Source organism: Perca flavescens, chromosome 11 (assembly GCF_004354835.1).
Source record: "Perca flavescens isolate YP-PL-M2 chromosome 11, PFLA_1.0, whole genome shotgun sequence".
Classification (NCBI taxonomy): Eukaryota; Metazoa; Chordata; class Actinopteri; order Perciformes; family Percidae; genus Perca; species Perca flavescens.
This window is the reverse complement of record NC_041341.1, coordinates 24,358,540-24,378,723: the sequence shown is the minus strand read 5'-3', so window position 1 is coordinate 24,378,723 and position 20,184 is coordinate 24,358,540. Positions and strand designations below refer to the sequence as shown.

General features: G+C 39.6%; 1 protein-coding gene across 1 annotated transcript in view; it reads left to right on the top strand.

Moving 5' to 3' along the window:
• The window catches only part of cps1 (carbamoyl-phosphate synthase 1, mitochondrial), a 54,344-nt gene extending 34,235 nt beyond the window's left edge, over positions 1-20,109 (top strand). Inside the window, exons 28-38 of the mRNA XM_028590737.1 lie at positions 1,536-1,611; positions 2,579-2,656; positions 6,230-6,337; positions 6,578-6,667; positions 7,043-7,213; positions 13,653-13,727; positions 13,859-13,957; positions 17,621-17,680; positions 17,875-17,987; positions 19,361-19,490; positions 19,607-20,109. Coding sequence (XP_028446538.1) covers positions 1,536-1,611; positions 2,579-2,656; positions 6,230-6,337; positions 6,578-6,667; positions 7,043-7,213; positions 13,653-13,727; positions 13,859-13,957; positions 17,621-17,680; positions 17,875-17,987; positions 19,361-19,490; positions 19,607-19,717 — 1,111 coding nt within the window. The 3' untranslated portion in view covers positions 19,718-20,109. The remainder of the gene's footprint in view (positions 1-1,535; positions 1,612-2,578; positions 2,657-6,229; positions 6,338-6,577; positions 6,668-7,042; positions 7,214-13,652; positions 13,728-13,858; positions 13,958-17,620; positions 17,681-17,874; positions 17,988-19,360; positions 19,491-19,606) is intronic.
• Positions 20,110-20,184: the final 75 nt, after the last annotated feature.

Here is a 20,184-nt window from a genome sequence, read left to right as displayed (position 1 = left end):
GTTACCAGTTAAGGTCATCAAGGTCACTCAGCACAGCGAAAGCGCTCAGCAAAAGCGAAACAGACAATCACATACAGGAGAGAGGAAGCGAGCACACTACCTTCACTAACATAATGTCAACATAAACAAAATCAATCTTACCTAGTGCAGAAGTTGCGAGTGGGTCCGGAGCGTCCGCCAGTCCGGGGCTTTGTTTGAAGCCGAACGGCGAATACACCGTCCCCTTCCTGAAGAGGGACAGCTCGGCCGCAGCCTTTTGGAGGGCGAAAAATCCGACTGTAATTGCAAGACTACAAGCGGCGAGCTTAGTAATAATTAGTAGTCTACAGTTTTTAACTAAAGCTAATTCTAATGCTACCACAGATGGCAGACGACCTACATAGCGAGAAGATGAAAAAGGAATGAGCTCGGGGGTGACACCGGAACTTAATACCTTTGGCCAGGGTCACCCCGAGGTTACAGATGACTGTTGATATAAATACTCGATCTGCGCAGGCACGATACAGACTATATTCAGTGTAAAGCACTGCCTCTGGTGGTCAGTAAGGATGAAATAGAACTGACTCTTATTCTTACTCTTATTTTAGATCCAGTGTTTGATTTGCATAAGGATAATTTTACCTCAGTTGCCTAAAACGATGCCCTCTCTTTGCAGTCTCCAGAGAAGGAAAAGGTGGTCAGTCTTTAAAATATCAATGCCACTCCCACTCTTCACTCAAGTGATAGCTAAAGTCATGACTTTTCGTCGCCCACTGGTATAACAATATTTAATTTGACTATTTTTATGCAAAGAAGATGAAATTAACACACCACTTCTGCTGCTACTACTGTTACTGCTGAGTAAAATAGTAAAAACTGGACTAATGGAGTACAAAACATTTTTGCATAATCAATTTAATCTTATACATATACAACATAAACATTTTTACTCTTCAAGGCATCGTATGTAGAATAGTATTGAAAACATTTCTTCTAAATGATTGGATTCATTGGAAAATTCAGAGAACAGGCATGCAGAAACTAGGTGGCATCCAAGTCAAAGATATGCCTGAATGTAAATGCATTTGAATCACAAATGAAGGGTCAGTATTTATTTTGGGGTTGGACATATGTATGTCTCTGATTAACAGATAGCTAAGCAATTAGAATCTGACCCAAGCATTTGGCCTTTCTCTGTCCTGTTTCTCTCAACCCCTCCTTTTGAAGTCTAGAATCAAAAATAACAACCACCACAACAAAACTAGCCTAAATCTGTTGTTTTTTAATGACTAAGCTCTGAACTCGTTTTCAAGAGCCTGGAGTGCTTTTTGACCTAAATAGCTGTTCTTCTCTCTCTCGCTCCTTATTTTAACTGTTTCCAGACCTTGTTCCCGATGGTAATAGTGATGCAACGGAGAGATAATGAGTGTTTTGAACGATCATTTGAAGCTTGTATGTTCTAGTCTTTGCTTGCTTCTCTTCCTCTCCTGTGGCCTTTTGCTTTCTCTTCCTCACTCTCTTTTCTCTCTCTCCCTCTTCTGCTTGCATCTCACCAGCGGCTCTGCGATGAACGTTGTGTACGGAGAAGAGGAGATGAAACGCTTCTTGGGGGAGGCAACTCAGGTGTCCCAGGTGAGATCAGTGTTAACTCTGTGTGTTTATGCCTGCACATGTGAGAGAGAAATATTGCCTCAATAAGTCACACCTTGGCTTTTCATTTGTCACTTATCTTGAATTGCATTGCGTGTTAGGACAATTGCTCACTCACTCACTCACACTCTCACACACTCACACACACTCACACACTCACACACACACACACACACACACACACACACACACACTTCCACATTGCGTTCTCCCTCAGCTGATGCTACCAGCTGTCATGGCTGTTGGCTAGTATTGTGTGTGCATCTCTCCTTCACTAAATCCCTTGGTGGCTTTGAGGCACCTGGCCCCTCCAAGGGCCCCTACCTGGGACTAAAGGCATACACACATGCATGTCCATACTACACCTTCAAAACAACAAAGCAAGCCATTTAATAGTAGTTTCACAGGTTTTATAAGAGCAGTAATGCAATACTCTTTTATCACATTCATTCTTTTAAGGTATTTGAATAGTGACACATTATTTTTGTTTTTGTTGGCGGTGTACTCCAGCACATTGAATTCAAAGTTAAACATTTACCAGGCACTTCCCTGGAGATGTTTTGCCAGGCCTGTACTGCAACCATATATTTTTTTTTTGCCTACAGTCTAGTCTTGAGAAAGTGAGTCACAGGCAGGAGTTGGATTGGGGTCTGGTAACAAACATAACTAGTCAAGAACATTAAACTATGTGATGCAAACAAAAACTCATTGGTTGCTTTAGCTGAGCAGAAATATTTTTCTGTATTCATGTGAACACACTCAAAAGTTACCATGGAGTCATTGCTAGATTTCAAATCCATTGTGTTGGAGCACAGAGCCAAGATAACAATCTTCATTAACTACAATTTTAGAGACTGCAATACACATGTAACGCAACAACCTCGTTCAGGCCGGGGTTTTTCCCTTTTAAATAATTGATAGAATAACCATCCTGCTGTCTTTCTTCCAGGAGCATCCAGTGGTCATCACCAAGTTCATTAGTGGTGCCAGGGAGGTAGAGGTGGATGCTGTGGCAAAAGGTGGCAAGGTGAGACATAACTGACACGTTCTGTCTAGTTTTATGAGCTTTTTTATTACTCGTCTTAGTACCACTGTGTTGCCATCCTGTGTATGTGAAGAAGCCTTGCCATTGCAGGCTAAATTTACCACATGCACCAGGTGTATTATTATTTTCTGCCTGCAATAATTACTCGAAGCGCCAGAAGATAAAAAGTGAGTGTGATTTATAGAATATGACTTGTTAGTAATTATCTTCTACATAATGTAACATAATTTTGCAACAGCAGCCTGGAAAACATAATTTGTATCTGCTTTTTATTCATATTGACACCCTGTTTGACCATATTTTTATTTATTTATAACAGTATCATTGTTATCTCTGTAGCCTGGCATTATTTAGTCAGTTTAAATGGAGATATTGAGCCCAGTAGATGAATAAAGTGGAAGTAATCTCATTCATCTTCTGCGAAAAGACATTACAGCCCAGCCAGATCTGATTGGGAGAATAGAATACATTAAAACCAAAATGCAGAAAAAGTGGTGATACTAAATACATTTTTCTTTTTAGATTAAATCAGTTTAGGCCATATTGAAATGATTCTTGTTCAACAAACTGTCCATATCTGATGCGCCACAGAATTGTCATTTTCTTTGGTTTTGAAGAGTTTGAAGCTCTGTGTTGCTCCATTATAAATATACAACCATATTGTTCAACTTAATTTATTCCACAGAATTATTAGAAAATTCCAAAATAAAACAGAGTACAGTTTTTGTAATGTTGTAAAATTCAGAAAGTATTATGCATAATTTAGTATAATATTGTATATATAGTATGTGCAGAGTGTGACACTAGAAGGCGTTTTTCAAATTCATCTGTTGAAGGGGTAAAGTTCCCCCATGCTCACCTTCAATCTCGAGCCCTTTCCCATTTCCCATTTAGTGCATCCCCAATTCCTCTCCTTGATTCCTCTCCTTGTTCTCCTCGAGCCTTAGTCAAGAGATTCGAGCCGAGGAGTCAAGGAAGAGACATCTCTGCCTTGCAGCAGTCATTAAAAGCGACGTCAATTAAATATGACGTGCAGCACAACTGCATCAGCTGTTCATTGTTTTGTCATAGGCTGTATTTATGTTCTCTGTCGGAGGAGCAGAAGTGTTCATGACAACTTCTATATATTTACTTGGAATTCAATTCACAACATGGCAAAATGTGATAAGAATGTATGGGGGTTGTCAATTTTTATTTTTTGTATTTAACATAACGATTTACTTTAATGATTGAGAGGCTGCTTGTAAATGTTTCCATACGCGCAGTAATGTCACTGCAGCCTATTTCGTTGGACATTTAAGCAGCCAAACTAACTGTAGTTATACATTTTAAACCGAACTAGACCTTTTACCTCTGAAATAGGCTAATCCAAATGAAGTTAAGTTGCTGTTTCTCGAACGTCTCTCTAGACGCACTTATAAATGAAGCTGTCTGTCCGACAGCAGTTGTTGTTCACATTTTAGACAGCGTAAATAATATTTCTTTGTTGATTGTGTATTATTTCAACCACCCGCTATTAATCATGTTAATTTATATTATCCAACCGGCCCGATCCATAACGTTAGATTAATCAAAGGGCAGCGGATATTACTCTATTATCGCTCTTTCTCCCCTTTTCTCTCTCTCTTTCCTCCTCTTGCTCTGTCATGCCTCTTTGTTTACATGTCACGGGTAAAAAGACTTCCGCAGTGGATACATCAGTGTATCATCGATTATAACTCCTCCTCCTCAGGACCTCGCTCCTCGATGTGCATTTGAGGAATTGGTTGGAACGTCCTTCAACATGGCACACTGAGAATGATTTCCGGGTCACAAGCCCGAGGATTGAGGAGGTCAAAATTTTGGTAAATGAGAAAGGGCTTCAGTTTAACACGTAAATGTACGAGCATGATTTTGTGACATCAAATTTATGGCAGCCGATAATGGTCCAGTATGCAACTTACACATGCCACGAGTGATGTTGAAACGTGAAAACTCCAGTGGACATACATTTTTCAGTGAATTAGGAGACATCTTGTGTCCAGCAGTGAAATTAACAATATTTTGAATATTCATGGATTCTGGATATTTCAATGAGTTTGTTATTTTTAAGACATTTTAACAAGGTTATTGCTTTTTTGTGTGAAGAAACTATATGATACCGTAATGTTTATTTAAAACAAAGTAATCTGATTTTACTTCTTTTCACACGTACATTTATTGTTATTACTCAATATAAGGATGCACACATTCTGGTTCTCTTTTTCTGTGGGGTGTTGAAAGGCATTCTGGGAAAATATAGGAAAATTGCCTGAAGAAATAGATAAGGCACATGTAGAGAACATACAGAAAAAGTAAATTGCTAAATTTAATTTTAACATGATTGAGACACATGGAACCTCTCAGAGGGATCATTCCTGTACGTTAACAACAGTCCCTTAACCATGAGCTGGTTTTGAAAACTTATATAACTGTATAATTGTTCGCATTGTAAGTTGCGACGGAGCCACCTAAGTACTTGTCCTGAACGCCCGGTCTATTTTCTATTGTTTAGGCTGTAGGAGTCATTTCAAGGGTGTTAGTTAGAACGTGGGCAATCCAGTTGTATAGTAGATTTTCTATCTCTACTTTCCCTGAATACAGCCCCTTCTTTATCTTCAGTATCACATTAACAAGCTGTCCATCCATTGAATACCAAAAATGCCTTATTATTCGTGTGTGTGTGTGTGTGTGTGTGTGTGTGTGTGTGTGTGTGTGTGTGTGTGTGTGTGTGTGTGTGTGTGTGTGTGTGTGTGTGTGTGTGTGTGTGTGTGTGTGTGTGTGTGTGTGTGTGTGTGTGTGTGTGTGTGTGTGTGTGTGTGTGTGTGTGTGTGTGTGTGTGTGTGTGTGTGTGTGTCAGAGATAATTCGTATTAATTACAGGCTCTATCTGAAGAGTGCTAATGAATGCTGTGGTTAGCAGCAGTTTAAATGAGCTAATGACACGGCAGCTCATTTGCAGACACACACGCTCGCACAGAGTTGCTTGGTGATACAAATCTCCTTTCCTGTGGGTGAAGAGTTGGAAGTTATTCTTTTGACACTGCACATCCGCATACATTGTTTCCTACGTAGTCCGTCAACAAATATAGTCAGTTTGTCCTGAGCAGACTTTTAATCTGACCTGATTGAATTTATTAATTTCCTCCAAATGCACAACTCAACACTCACTGATTTTGAACTGGCTCACTATATGTTGACACTGCATTTTTGTATACTATTTTGCACTGTGACATATTGTAGTTATAAACACATAAAGCCTTAAGGCCTTCTGCCTCTAAGTCTGAAAAATGTTCATCAGAGAATGGAGAATGTGAAAGTTGAGTTGCCTTGAGTATGGATTTCTGTCGCTTATTCAATTCAAACAACTTTATTTATCCCTCAAGTGCAATTCAATTTTGCAGTCAACCAGTCTCATAAAAAACAAACAGACAAGAATAAACACCATCGCAGTCATTCAATCAACCAACATGTCCGTAGCTATGATCTACATGCAAATGCTCTAAGGGAGACATAATCACGGTTTGTCTGTGTCCAGGTGCTGGCCCATGCCATAACGGAGCATGTGGAAGATGCGGGGGTACACTCAGGAGATGCCACTCTAATGCTACCAACCCAGACTATTAGCCAGGGGGCACTGGAAAAGGTAAGTTAAGTCACCCTCAGCATTCAAACCATATCAATTATACTATCATTTTATTTTAATGACCCAATTGATATTCCATGGGAAACCAGTAGTTTCTCTCATATGTTGTGTGCATTTAAACCACAAAGTACATTATGCAAAAAAATGCTCTCCATTTGTGTATTTATAGATATTATGGGATGAAACTGGTCAAGAAAGCCTTAAAAATGTATCTGTGTGTTCTTTTTTCAATGCTCTCAGGTTAAGATTTCCACCCGGAAAATTGCGAAAGCATTTGAAATTTCGGGGCCCTTTAACACTCAATTTCTGGTTAAAGGCAATGATGTTATGGTAGGTAATAAATCTTGAGGTATGACTAAATGATAGATCGACATTTTCACACCTGGATGCAGCAAATGCAATTTACACCCAAATTGAAATCACCTTGTGTTCAGAATAATTTGCAAAGGTGGATGGATTTTATGATCAATGTTGTTGCCTTCAGTTTTGAAGTTCCAGCTACAGCACGCAAACAGGAAATTTGCATGTACTGACTCTGGCCATTTGTACAATAGGTTTGTGCTTTGGGAATTTACATATCTGCACTGAGTGTGTTTATTTTTTGATTAGCCTTAGCCAATTTATGCACTGAACTATCTAGTCTGAAAAAAAATGGGTGTCTTTATGCTTTTTGGAAATTACTGTTTGTGTTGTGTACCCTTTTAGGTGATTGAGTGTAATCTGCGGGCATCACGCTCCTTCCCTTTTGTATCAAAAACAATCGGTGTGGACTTTATCAACGTGGCAACTAAAGTAATGGTGGGAGAGCCTTTGGATGAGGCCAGCCTGCCCTCGCTGGAGAGCCCCATCATCCCTGTAGACTACGTAGGCATCAAGGTAAGTAGAGAAACTGAAATAACTGTTAAAGCTGAGAACTGCGTGACTGGCTTCCATCAATCTTTATTCCTTTTATTTCAATGTTGAGTTTTTATGGAGCACAGAGATTGAATGGATGGATGTATGGATAAATAAATGAAGAAGTTGATAGCGTTCTAAGTAAGTAAGGACTTCTGACTCATGGCTTAAACACAAACATCCTATACAGTGGGCTGCCCTTTGAAATGCACCAGTGTAAGCAGGGCTTTGTTGCAGAGATAATAATCTTCATGGGCCTTTTTCACAGAAGACTTTTTGACATGTCACAGTAGTCCAAAAGTACAAAAGGGTTACTTTTCCTTTTATTTAGTCTTCATTGTCCAAAGCACTGGTATAAATAATAAAATGAATGATGGCTGAATTCCATTTAGTTGCTTCAGTTTGAGGGTCTTGATATTGTACATGCTGGCTCATTGTCACACTAAGTCTTACTGGTACATGGAGCCATCATTAATGTCATTGGTAACACTTGTGCTTTTCTTACTATGAAGTCTGCTAAGAAAAGGGCCGATTCTCTTGCCCAAATTACTATCTGTGCCACGTTTAGCAACTAGAACTTAGAGTGAATTAGCACTATGTCAGACAGGGCTATCAAACTAAGATTTTGTATTATGTTAAAACATTTGTTTCAGAAGGGATCTGTTTTGATTTTGTTAAAGGTGTGTTTACAAGTATCTATTTCACTTTTTGCTTATAAGCATTGCATTCATACTGGCAGGTAAAGACTAACGTGAGTACAAAAAGGACATGGAGCATGTGGCTAACCACCATTTTTAGGTCGACCTATTACTGCTTTTCTGGACAGCACAAACATAACGATACTGAACTCTGGAAAAACAGCCTCACGTACAGAAAAAAAACCCAACTTTAATTATATATGTGGAAATACTGGTGATTTATACAGTCCAAAATAAACCACTGCCTTTTAAGCGCAAGCATTTTCCTTTTAGCCTTCTAGTTTATTTACTGATCTTGAACATGGAAATTCTGTTAAGATTAAATGCCTCCATAAGGAAAATGCCTCTATAGTGTACAAGTAAGGTCTAAAATCCGTGCAAACATGTCCCTGTGCTGCACAGTCTGTTGCCTTTTTCTGGACAAAAGTCAACAAAGGCCCTATTTTAACGATCTAAGCGTATGGCGCAGGTGCATTTAGGGCGTGTCCAAATCCACTTTTGCTAGCTTAACGGCGCATGCATGGGCATAAATCTCATCTAACAGTTGGGGGAGGGGAGGGGGGACAATAAACGAAGGGGACACAAATAATACAGCCACAATTATACTTGTAGAGGATATGTGCACACAGAGGAAAGCCTTAATACTATGATTAGTGTAGCATGGAAACTGTACCATTATCCTTCTTTTCAGTGTTTCTCTTGATTCAATGAAAAAGCTGACTAAATTGAACATAATATTCTTCTTAAAAAACATTTATTTATTTTTAAGTTTACAATCAAGCCACAAAAATACCTTAAAACATAATGACTTATTTTGAAAAAGTTTCCCCATATAAAAGAAAATACAATGCTTTTGTACATTTGTTAAATTAGCTGATCATAATATAAATTAGTGAGCCACTGATAAAGAGACTGTCCCTGGTCTCCTTGTTCCTCAGTTCTTTCTGTCTCCTTTGCCTGTGACATAGTGACCTTAGTATTTCCATAATCACCCATTCTTATAAAGATGTTACCCAATTGTCTTGATATGAGGACTTATTGTACTTAGTTGGCGTTTTGGTGTACTGAAAAAGGATCTTATTTCTGTTTTTCTTTTCTCTGTCATTTTTATCTGGCCAACAACAACACAAATCTTTAATGTCGGATGTCTGTGAGTTAAGTTCATAGGTTCACCACGCGGTCATATTATAATTATAAAATGATCTTGCGTCCTCCACATAAATATTAGGTTTTGTCTGGGACAGAGGATATACATTTAACTGCAGCAAACCTACTGATCTGCCACTTAACATCAACAACAACACATCTTAAACTAGCAAAGACGCTTGTGTCAGGCTCTGCTCTGCGCTGCGCTGCGCCGCGCCGCGCCGGGGGCAAGATAGGGCCCAAAGTCTTGAATAGAAATTAACACTGGGGCCCCGTTTGTGGTTGGGCTTACGGGTCAAACAGGTCTTACGTTTCGCCCTACATGATTAAACATCCTGTGATGACAAAGGATTTTTAATAATATACAATGTGTTTCAAAGGGTTTTTATATGCCGATGGATAAAGTAATTTTCTCTCAAAGACTTGAGAGATTTAATGGCCACAAACACAATAGCGAGTTTAAAGGTAATAACTACTTGTTGTATAAATGTGACTTTAAAATGTTTCTTACAAGTCCTAATAACCATGTCCCCGAACTTCTTACAGCCTGATGTATTATGTATGGTCGGAAAATGACTTCCTAAGTAAAGAGCCTTACATGTACTGTATGATATCTTAATAGATATCGCCGGTTCCGTTAGTACAGCTTCCATTGGATCACATAACAAAGACAGCAATTACTGCTCTACCTAGGCATGATGGGGGAGGGAGTTGTAGGTTTTTTCTGGGAGGCTTACTTCTTAGATTGGGTATGAGAGAGTTTACGTGTTGCCAGCTGTTCCAAAGCTATTTTTTTCCAAAGTAATTTCTCCCTCTAATTACAACAGAACTGCTGTAACAATGGCTGTAGTTTGGAGCCAATCACCCAGGTATAATCCCCCACTCTTCCTCACCACCTAAAGTTTTCAATTTATAGTCTGCACAGTGGTGAGGAATATTAATCAGAGCGCTGAATACTCAAGGCGCCAGGCTTAAAAGACTTCCAGAGTTTACCTGGAGTCTATGATACAGACGTTCCACGCCCTGACTAATACAGGCCTTGCTGGAAACCCTGCCACAATATATGACCATTATTTAAAAAAGTAGTGCTAGTTTCTTTCTTCCTGATTAACACATTATTGCTGCCTCAACAGCAAGTCCCCCCCCCCAACCATTATCCAGCCTTAGTAGCCTGAAGTGTGTGCCATTAGCCTGTATCCACACTGTCCTCACTGTATCGTCATCACAAGGGCACAAGTCATTGCCATCTAGAGGGACCATCTTCATTTATCTCATCCTGTTGCTCTTGCTGTCTTTTTTTCTCTCTCTCTGACAGTCCCTAATTTAAGGGCCATGTTGTTTTATTTCCACTAACAAGTCCCCACTGTGTAATTACTGTCTCTATATACAAAGTCATAGGAACAATAAAACTGTTGCATTTATGATACTGAGAGGGAGAGGAGCAAGTGGATTTTGTGGTTTGGTGTCCCCAGTGCGCACTTATTGTCTAAAGTAAAATCATTTCCAACTGATGCATGTCTTGTCCCCTTGAGCGTGGCATGCAGGACATTATGGTGACTTCTGAAATAGATACATTCTAAGCCCAGTTACTCTAGAAAAAGGTCATGCTAATACCACATAAGTGTTTTTGACATCTTTTAAACTTTTTGAGGTATTGGTTGAAATGTTATCCTTTTTGTCTGACTTTCAAACAGCTACTGTACAGTGGATATGTTAATGGTAAAGTCCCCCACTTTAGCCACTTTATATGGTTTTCTGAACAAAAAGACATTTTAAAACTATCCTCTATCCCAATTCTAACTCTTTATCTACAAATAAAACATTAAAACACTACTGTCACAACAACTACTAACCATACTAGCATCAGAACTACTTCTTTGACAGTTGTTTCCAGGCATTACACCCTAATAACCACCTAGAATCACCAAAGCAACAACACCATCTTCCTTAGCATCAACACTTAAACCTAGCACCACCTAGTAATTCTGATGCAACCACCCCATGTAACCTAGCACCCACTTGCAACACCTTTAGCAATGCCAAATGAACTGACCTGAGGCACACTAGCAACTACCTAGTAACCACGCATACCTGTCTTCTAGCTATTTACAGTTCACCCTGGAATTCACACCAGAAACGCTAGCAAACACCTAGCATTGACCATTTAGAAACCTACCAGTAATCACCCATTAATGTCGTAGTAATGACCTACGAAAGCCCCACCAAACCCCTGGTAATGCCCTACAATACCAACCATTTAGCTCTCCTTAGCACACCGATTCCAAGTGAATTCTTAGAAAACTGAGCCTTTCTAGTTGTTTTGTTAGAATATCAAAATATCCGTCATCAGTAAAAATGTGGAAATTGTTATTCAAAAAATCTGTAAGTATAAATGTAGCTGTTCATTTTCCATTCAGCTGCAAAGATAAAGACATTTACACAGGTGCCACTTTGGCGTCTAACAAGGCCCATAGTGAGCAACAATGCTATGTGGAAATGTGTTACTTTATTCATTTACTTCAGCTGGTACCCCAAGATAATATTATTCATGTTGTGGAGCTTCACAATTCTGTCTCTCAGGAGTGAGCAGTCTGTGTGGTCTAGAGCGATGGGGAAGCAGTGTTTGTGTGTGTGTTGGTAGGATGCTGTGGTTACATAGCCTTGGTTATTGTGTGACCGTCACATAAATTCTGTCCCAGAGACACACCATTATAACTGAGACCCTGAGGTTTTCATTATTCTGTTCATGAAAGCTTGTGTACGGTTTCTCATTTTCTTTCTAACGGCTCTTGTTAGTGGTTAGTTTTTCACTTGCTTCATAGTTTTAAGTGTTTGCTGTAGATTTGGTTCTACAGTTGGTATGGTGGGTAAAATGACCCCTTCTTTATTGGAATTATGTACAAATCCACTGTTCTGGCCCACAAGTAAATGTCTTTGTGGCACACATTTTCTGTATTTCACAAATTCTGTTCTTTTTTATATTTATTATTATTATTAAAAGTTTGCTCTCACTGTTATTCCCTCTCTGTGTTTCTCTCCTTCTATTTCATTTTCTTTCTCGGTTACATTCTGCCATTTTATCTATGCATACTTCACTCTCTTTGACTCTTTGAACAAAGCCATGATAAGTGAGGCTGGTTCCTTGTCTGCATTCACTTCTCTTCGTCCCTTCTTACATTAGTATGCTAACATTACATTCAGCTGATTAGATAGCCTGCTTCAAGGATGACTCCCCCCCTAGTGGCCCTTGCCTACGTGTGTGTGTGTGTGTGTGTGTGTGTGTGTGTGTGTGTGTGTGTGTGTGTGTGTGTGTGTGTGTGTGTGTGTGTGTGTGTGTGTGTGTGTGTGTGTGTGTGTGTGTGTGTGTGTGTGTGTGTGTGTGTGTGTGTGTGTGTGTGTGTGTGTGTGTGTGTGTGTGTGTGTGTGTGTGTGTGTGTGAGTGTGTGTGTGCATATGCATGAACCACACAACGCCACACCACCTCTCTCTCTTCAAGGTAATGAGGGTTGTCTGCTTTTAAATGGAGAAATAAGAATGGCTTCCCACTTGGTGCCCAACTACTCTTAATTTGTCTGTAATACAATAATGAGAAACCACTGTCTTCTGCTCTTGTTCCTACACTTCCCTTTCAATCATTCTCTCCTCCCCATCTCCTCTTTTAAAATGTATAATTTTATCTTTTCCTTTCCCTCTTTTCATTTTATTCTCTTACCCAATTCCATTATTTTCATCTTCCTTTAATTGTTAAGATTATCTCTCCTGTCTTAACATTAATTAATTTTGTTCCTCCTTTTATTCCATCTTTTCTTCTCTGAGGTCTGCTCATTTACCCTCTTCACTTGTCATTTAGTCTTCTCTTCCTCTCCTGTCCTTGCTGTCTTTTTTCCTGTTCTCTTTTCTCCTCCACACCCCCTCTCCTCTTCTGGCTCACCCTGCTGTTGCTCTATCACTCAGGCCACCTACTTCTTCTCAGTGTGGAGACAGCATGTCAAACAGGCTGTTAAAGCGACCCGTTGCCTACAGTTTGAGAAGCCTCCTTTCTTACCAGATTTTCCCTTTACTCCATCTTCACCAGCAGCTGTAGCACTAATCGCTTTAACTGTGTTACCATACCTCTCCCTCTTTTGTCTGATGTACCGTTTCATAGTTGAAGCAAAAGTGGTGGACAGAAATATATAAATAGTATTTTAGTTTGTATTCAACTTATTAAACAGACATTAATTGCCATAAGCATATTATGCAACTGCCACAGGCTCGTTCACCTTTTACTTTTAAATGGACTGCAATGTCTTTTTCAACTCTAGGTGGCAGCAGTGTAAATACCTTAAATTATTCCAATGGGCTGATGCCATTTATATGGGAAATTATTCCCTATTGACTGCCACCTTTGTAATGGTTATTATTGTAAATTTTTTTTTTTTTTTTATCATGGTTAATTAAGTCATTAGAACTGCCTTTTTGGTAAACGGATTCAACTGACCAAATGACAGTGACTTGTAACTACTGGTTACACCTAAAAAAGGAGATTTACACCAAAAAAAAGCATGTTGAAACAAATCCCTCCCTTCTTCCTCCAGGCACCCATGTTCTCCTGGCCACGGCTAAGGGATGCAGACCCTGTGCTTCGCTGTGAGATGGCCTCCACTGGAGAAGTAAGCCCCTTTGGGACGCACACAACATATAGACTGTAAAAAAAAAAAAGATATTTTTTTTTATTTTCAATACATAGTCTTGTTTTGTCACAGTTACTCATGTGTGCTTCAATTGTTGTTTTTGATTGCAGGTAGCTTGTTTTGGACCAAACATTTATTCAGCATTCCTGAAGGCTATGCTCTCCACAGGCTTTAAGCTACCGCAGAAGGGCATCCTGATTGGGATTCAGGTAAGACGACAGCCATCTGGAAGTCTTTGCCTCCTGTTTGCGTTTCCTTTTGGCGGTTCCTGCCCACAAGACACCAAATACAAAGGGCCTTCTGAACAGATGGTATAAATCTTTTAGGCTATCAGCTTCTTACAATGCCAACTTGGCACTCCTTAGTTTGTTTCACACCTTAAATCATGCAACGCTAACAACTCTCATGCAACTAAAAGACAACGGGCCCTATCTTGCACTCAGCGCAATTGCCTTTGTACACCCTTTGTACGCATGTATCATTCCTATTTTGCACCCGACGCACAGCGGACTTTTCCCTCCACAGACGCACGTCGGTAAATTAGGGAATGTATTTGCGCTCCCGGGGGTGGTTCAGCGAAAAGAGGAAGCGTGTTCCGGCGCAAACGTTACTTGGTGCTATTTTGCAGTTTCAGAAAACAATTTCGCCACTGATCAGGAAAAAGCTGGTCCAAAGTCAGTAGCGCGTTATTCAGATGTTATTTTAGGGGCGCATGCTTGGCCATAATGTAGCGTGTGCACAATGCGCATACACTTCTCTCATCTAAACGGACGCAGCAGTTCCCATTTTTGCAAACCATACATAATTACAAGGAAAATATTACTGAAAACGCACTTCAGGTGTTTGGATAGATCAGGAGGCACTTTACAGTACAGTCCTCAAAAAGTTGCAGCATTCTTTGTGGCTTGTTGTGATTTACACAACATTTCCATGAATCATGGATGTGTTGATAACATAAATGAGGAAATATTAGAGGACTTAAGGAGATGTGATGTTGAACTACGGTGGGATCTGGTCCGGGAGTAATGCGCAATGCCCTCTTGGTGGAGTGGGTGGATGGAGATGGAGTGGGGGGAGGAGGAAGGGGCACAACAGGTGCAGGTGGTGTGTTTGGAGGCCCACGCTCCGTGGCTGCAGCAATCCTCTCCACACTTGAGGAGATGCGCCCGAGAGGCCGCAGCAACATCGCCACCCGGCCAAGACGGGCATTTATTACCCAGCCGCATCCCGGACAGCTCCCGCTGGCGTGTGCCAGGCAAATCCGCCGTCATAATAGCAATCCGCCATGGAACAAGCGCGCCTGCTCTTAAAGGGAATGTGAGATGACCAACCCATTTTAGATTTGCGTCGGGCGCAAGAGTCATTTATCCCGCCGGCATAATAGCAACAGCGCTCGAGATCCGCCCACAAAGCTACTTGCGTTTTGCGTTTCCTACTTGCGTTTCAGATTGTTAAAATAGGACCCAACAGCACTCAAGTGGCTTTGTGTGTGAATGACCCAGAGAGGTTGAAATACCTATCAGTGAGTCAACCTCAGATGACTAAATCTGATGGTGTTATACCAAAATGAATAACAGATACTACCCAAACATAAAACTCAATAAGTATCCAAACAAACAATAATCCTCACTTAAAAAGATCCCACAGTGATGAGAAACATCTCACAAAAATGACTTAACCAGCTAAGTGCTGAACAAAAGTGTTGATCTCATCAACCAAGTGCAATAACCATTTCTGGATAAACTTGCTGCAGAAACCTCTCTCAATCCTTTTTTTTAAATCCTCAGCTGCATAGCACTGTACTTTTTAATGACACCACGTCACATGGGTTGTGGTAATTAAGTCGTGCTGCCACCCTAGGTTGCCAAACTGCGAGTCTGACTAATGCAGCGTTAACAAAACTCTCACAACACTGTATAATTGGTGCTCTTGGGGAACAGGTCCACATACCTGGGGTCACATATGCACCAACAAGGCTGACAAGCAGCAACACTTTACACACAGATGTTATTTACCTCCAATAGTTTTGAGAAAGTTTGGGGTAGGAGGATTAAAACAGTCTTGCATTCATTTTGCAATGTTGGGACGCAATCATCAATATTTTTATATTAACAATGGATTAGATGCCAACAATGATGTGAAAGGGGGAAACTGAGAGAATTATTGCTCGACTGCAGTCCCCCTCAGCTGAAAAGAACTTTTTTTAGTCTTTCAGCTAATTGTTTGGGTTCAGTCTCACCACTTTCATCAACCTCTTTTCCAGCAGCAACAATGAGCTACTCACTGCGCAGCACCAAACTGCAGATGGGCAAAGTTAGCAACTTGCTAGTGGAACATTTAGCAGCTAAAGAGACAGATATTTCCCAAAAGAGCTCGTAGAAAGTAACAAAAAACAGCTAAAAGGAGTGTGAATATCGGACTTGCATTTGTTAGGTAACCAGAAATACGACTCCAAACAAATGCTACAGTTGTAAATTAGCAACTGTTTGCCAAGTTAACTGTATCAACTTAAAAAGTAATAAGTCAGTTTTGTTTTTCGGCTGGTTTCTACTTCCCTATTACGCCCCAGCCCCTAACTGGCCAAACAAATCTATTAATGCAGGTATTTCGTGCAACACACATTGGTTGCATCATTTGACGGAAGTTAATTTACGCTCATAGCAAACACTTAATACATCATACCGACATGCAATGTGTCATATAACACAGACATAGTAAGGTAGGCTGCAGAATATACAAAAAATAGCATACCATATCACAGTGGTTTTGGTGAGACAGTAGTAATTTTAGCAAGCATATTGTTTACTTAGCTGAAGGGCACCCAGTTTGAGCATAATGAGTTGCAAATCAGCAGCAAAAACTCACAAAGGAGTTTTCAGCACTTTCAGTATGTTTGGGGGAATGTATTAAGTGGGTCATTGGAAGTTGATGTCTAACAACCTAAATGCATTACAGAATTATTTGTTTTTATTATTTCTTTACATCCTGTGTTGGTTGTGTGACAAATATAAAACATATGTACTGTATGTGCAAATGTGTCAAATTGGAAATACAGTGCTGCTCATAAGTATTCATACCCATGCTAAAGTTGACTAAAAAGAGGAATAAAAAAAAATTATCTTTTGGAAATTGATCTTAATGCCTTAATTAAAACAATGAGGAAAAATCCGACACCAATTTTTTTTTGTGAATGAATAATGTATTGTAAATAAATAAATGTTCTTTAAAATACAGGGGCCATAATTATACATACCCATATGTTAAATTCCCATAGAGGAAGGCAGATTTTTATTTTTAAAGGCCAGTTATTTCATGGATCCAGGATACTATGCATCCTGATAAAGTTTCCTTGGCCCCACATCATCACATACCCTTCACCATACCTAGAGATTGGTATGGTTTTATTTCAGTTAGCCTAATAGCTGGTTTGATTTGCATTGATATGGATCTTATCTCAGTTAGCTATTAGGCTAACTGAAATAAAACCATGCCAATCGTGAGATAGATGAGCAGCACTGTAGTTTAATTATGCATGTTTTTATAGGTTTTTATAAACGGTCCACCATTGAAAAAGCTGCTCCATAGCACTCCATATTGCTCATACTCTGTTTGGGAACCTGTTGATAAGATTTACTAGATATATGTACTGCAAGTAAAGGCGTCTGACCATTGCACAAAATGACTACTAGCTTGAAAAGGGGACCAAGAGATGAGGGGACATTTAAAACTAAAAAGACGAACTGTACGTGATGGACTATTTCTCCTACAATTCCTACTACCATTTTGGATAAACAGAGAAAACATGAAAAACACTTATTTCCTCTGTATTTCTAATCCTGCTTTTTGTTTCTTTTTGCTTCCCTCCTATCCAGCATTCGTTCCGACCCAATTTCCTGGCTACAGCCCATCAGCTGAAAGAAGAAGGATTCAAGGTGAGTGTTGAACGCCTGTATGTCTCAAACACTACAGACCAGACTTCTCATTGAAAATCAGATTTTCAACTCTTGTTGATCGAGCTTCCTGCTTCTTTTGCGTCTCCTCTTATTAAAAGATTTACATTAATCCCCTCAATATTGTTTATGACATTCTGTATATGATGTAATGTTGCCTTATTTATTTCCTCTAGCTCTATGCTACTGAAGCCACTTCAGCTTGGCTGTGGGCTAATGATGTGCCTGCTACTCCAGTTGCCTGGCCCTCTGATAAGGGAGGAGACACCAGTTTGCCTAGTATTAAGAGGTTGGGAAATACTTTTGAACAATAAATGTATGTTTTAATTATTTTTGCACATTCAAGGAAACATGGAAAACAAAGCCAGCTAATGTGAAACTCTGAGGCTAAGCCATGCTTATGGTTTCCTGAGGCAGTGCTTAATACATAAATTGTAAAACTGCCTTAAGATCTAAGGGCATAGCCCCTTCATTATCTCTGTCATATGCTGATAAGAACAAAAAGATGTAGCAACATAGAATAATTATAGCAGGCTGACAGCCATTTTCAGGTAATGATTCCACAAACAAGTCGTGATCATGCTACAATGAAGCCGTCTGGACCACATGTTTGGGAATTAGCTTGTGAAGAAGAGGATGTAAAGGGAATTTAATATGTCTAGACCAAAACAACACACAGACAGATACACATAGGGCTGGCAGGCATCAGCTGTGCGAGGTTGCATAGAGGCCAACTCTTTATAGAAAGGAACATGACCTTTGTTGTTACTGTTGTCTGTCCTCCATATTTTCTTTTAGAATTCCGCCCTAATTCAATGCAGTCTGTCAAAGGCCTTTAAATGAAAAAGGCAACACAGCAAGGGCTTTACTGTGTGTGTGAGAGTGAGTAAGAGACAGAAAGAGAGATATGCTATAAGTATTATATTTATTTAATTTTTTATTTCAGGACAATGCACATTTAATGAACATGTACAGCAGTACACGTAAAAGTGCCAGATTGTAGCCCAAATGCTAATTTCCATCTGTAGTCCCATTTGGCAGATTTAAATTACAATAACAGGACATAAGATAAACACTTAACATTTGCTGTATAAAACAGGACGAAAGAAAAGAGAAACAGGACAAATTATTAGTAAATGTTAAAACAGAGACACAACATACATATGCTTCACTAAGCTAATACGGTACAGCATACAAGTAGGGGTGACCCATACTTTAAGAGGTAAACTAAATGATTTCAACCACTGCTACAATAGGGGTAATATTAGGTTAATTATCCCAGATGTATTTTATTTTTGTTTTACAAAGTTATGTAAAATATCAGATTTTCTTCATCAGTCACTAGTTGCTCGCTGACATTTTGTTTGCTGGGCAGGTCGCATACAATCAGCTTGTCTAAGCTATTTTGACGGAACCAGTTAACAGTTTTATATAATGGCATCAGTGAGAGCCATTGGGCACAATTGTGTGGACTGCAGAAGCAAATCAATGCGCTGAAAGTGGAAAGCAAAGGGCCGCATAGTTAGGGGTTGATTTTCAAGTGGATCAACAATACAAACTTTAATTACAGGAAACCCTTTCATTCAACTGTATTATCACAAATATTGCAGTGTGCAATATGACATTTGTCTAATTATGTTGTTTCCGAAACTGTTTTTATAGACTCATCAGCGAGGGTCACATTGACCTGGTGGTCAACCTGCCCAATAACAACACTCGCCACCTGAAGGATAACTTCCTCATCCGTAGAACGGCTGTCGACCACGGTGTTCCCCTCATCACTAATCATCAGGTCAGTAAATGTCACACTACCAGTGACTGGGAAAAACTTACATTTACATACATATGTCTGTCTCTCTCACTTGATGTGCTTCAGCTTAATGTTTTTTTTTTTTCTGCGTATATTAGGTGGTGAAGCTGTTTGCAGAGGCTATTCACCATGCAGGTGACCTTGACACTACCAGCCTCTTCCACTACCGGCAGAAAGAAAAGCAACGAGTGGCTGACCCGCAGGGCTAATGGAAGCTTCCTTCCATTCCCTTTGGTTCCCTTTGTAAAACAGCAGCATTAATTGTGAGGAAATGTTCATAATACGGTTTTCAAAAATTCCTTCTGTTTTACCATCCCGTGGTGTCAAGATGTAGAGTTATTTTAGTGCTATGAATTTCAATCTGTCAGGAGTTTTCTAGCAAAACACAATAATTAAACAATGTTGATGCATCATAACAATTTGGTACCACTGTTTAATAAGGGGTTTATAAGTTGTAACTAATGGTTCTCTAGTTAAATCTCTGGTTGGTGTTTATCCTCCAGCATGCTTGTAAATGTTAATAAGAATGGGGTCTTATAGTAATTCAAGTCTGGCATTGTAAATATTAGTAAGCTGTGAATAAAATGGATCGTGGACCAGATGCTCTGCAGATTTTTTGTACAAGGTCAGAGGTCAAACAGACCCTTAACAGGAATCCTGAACAACTTAGTTTTTT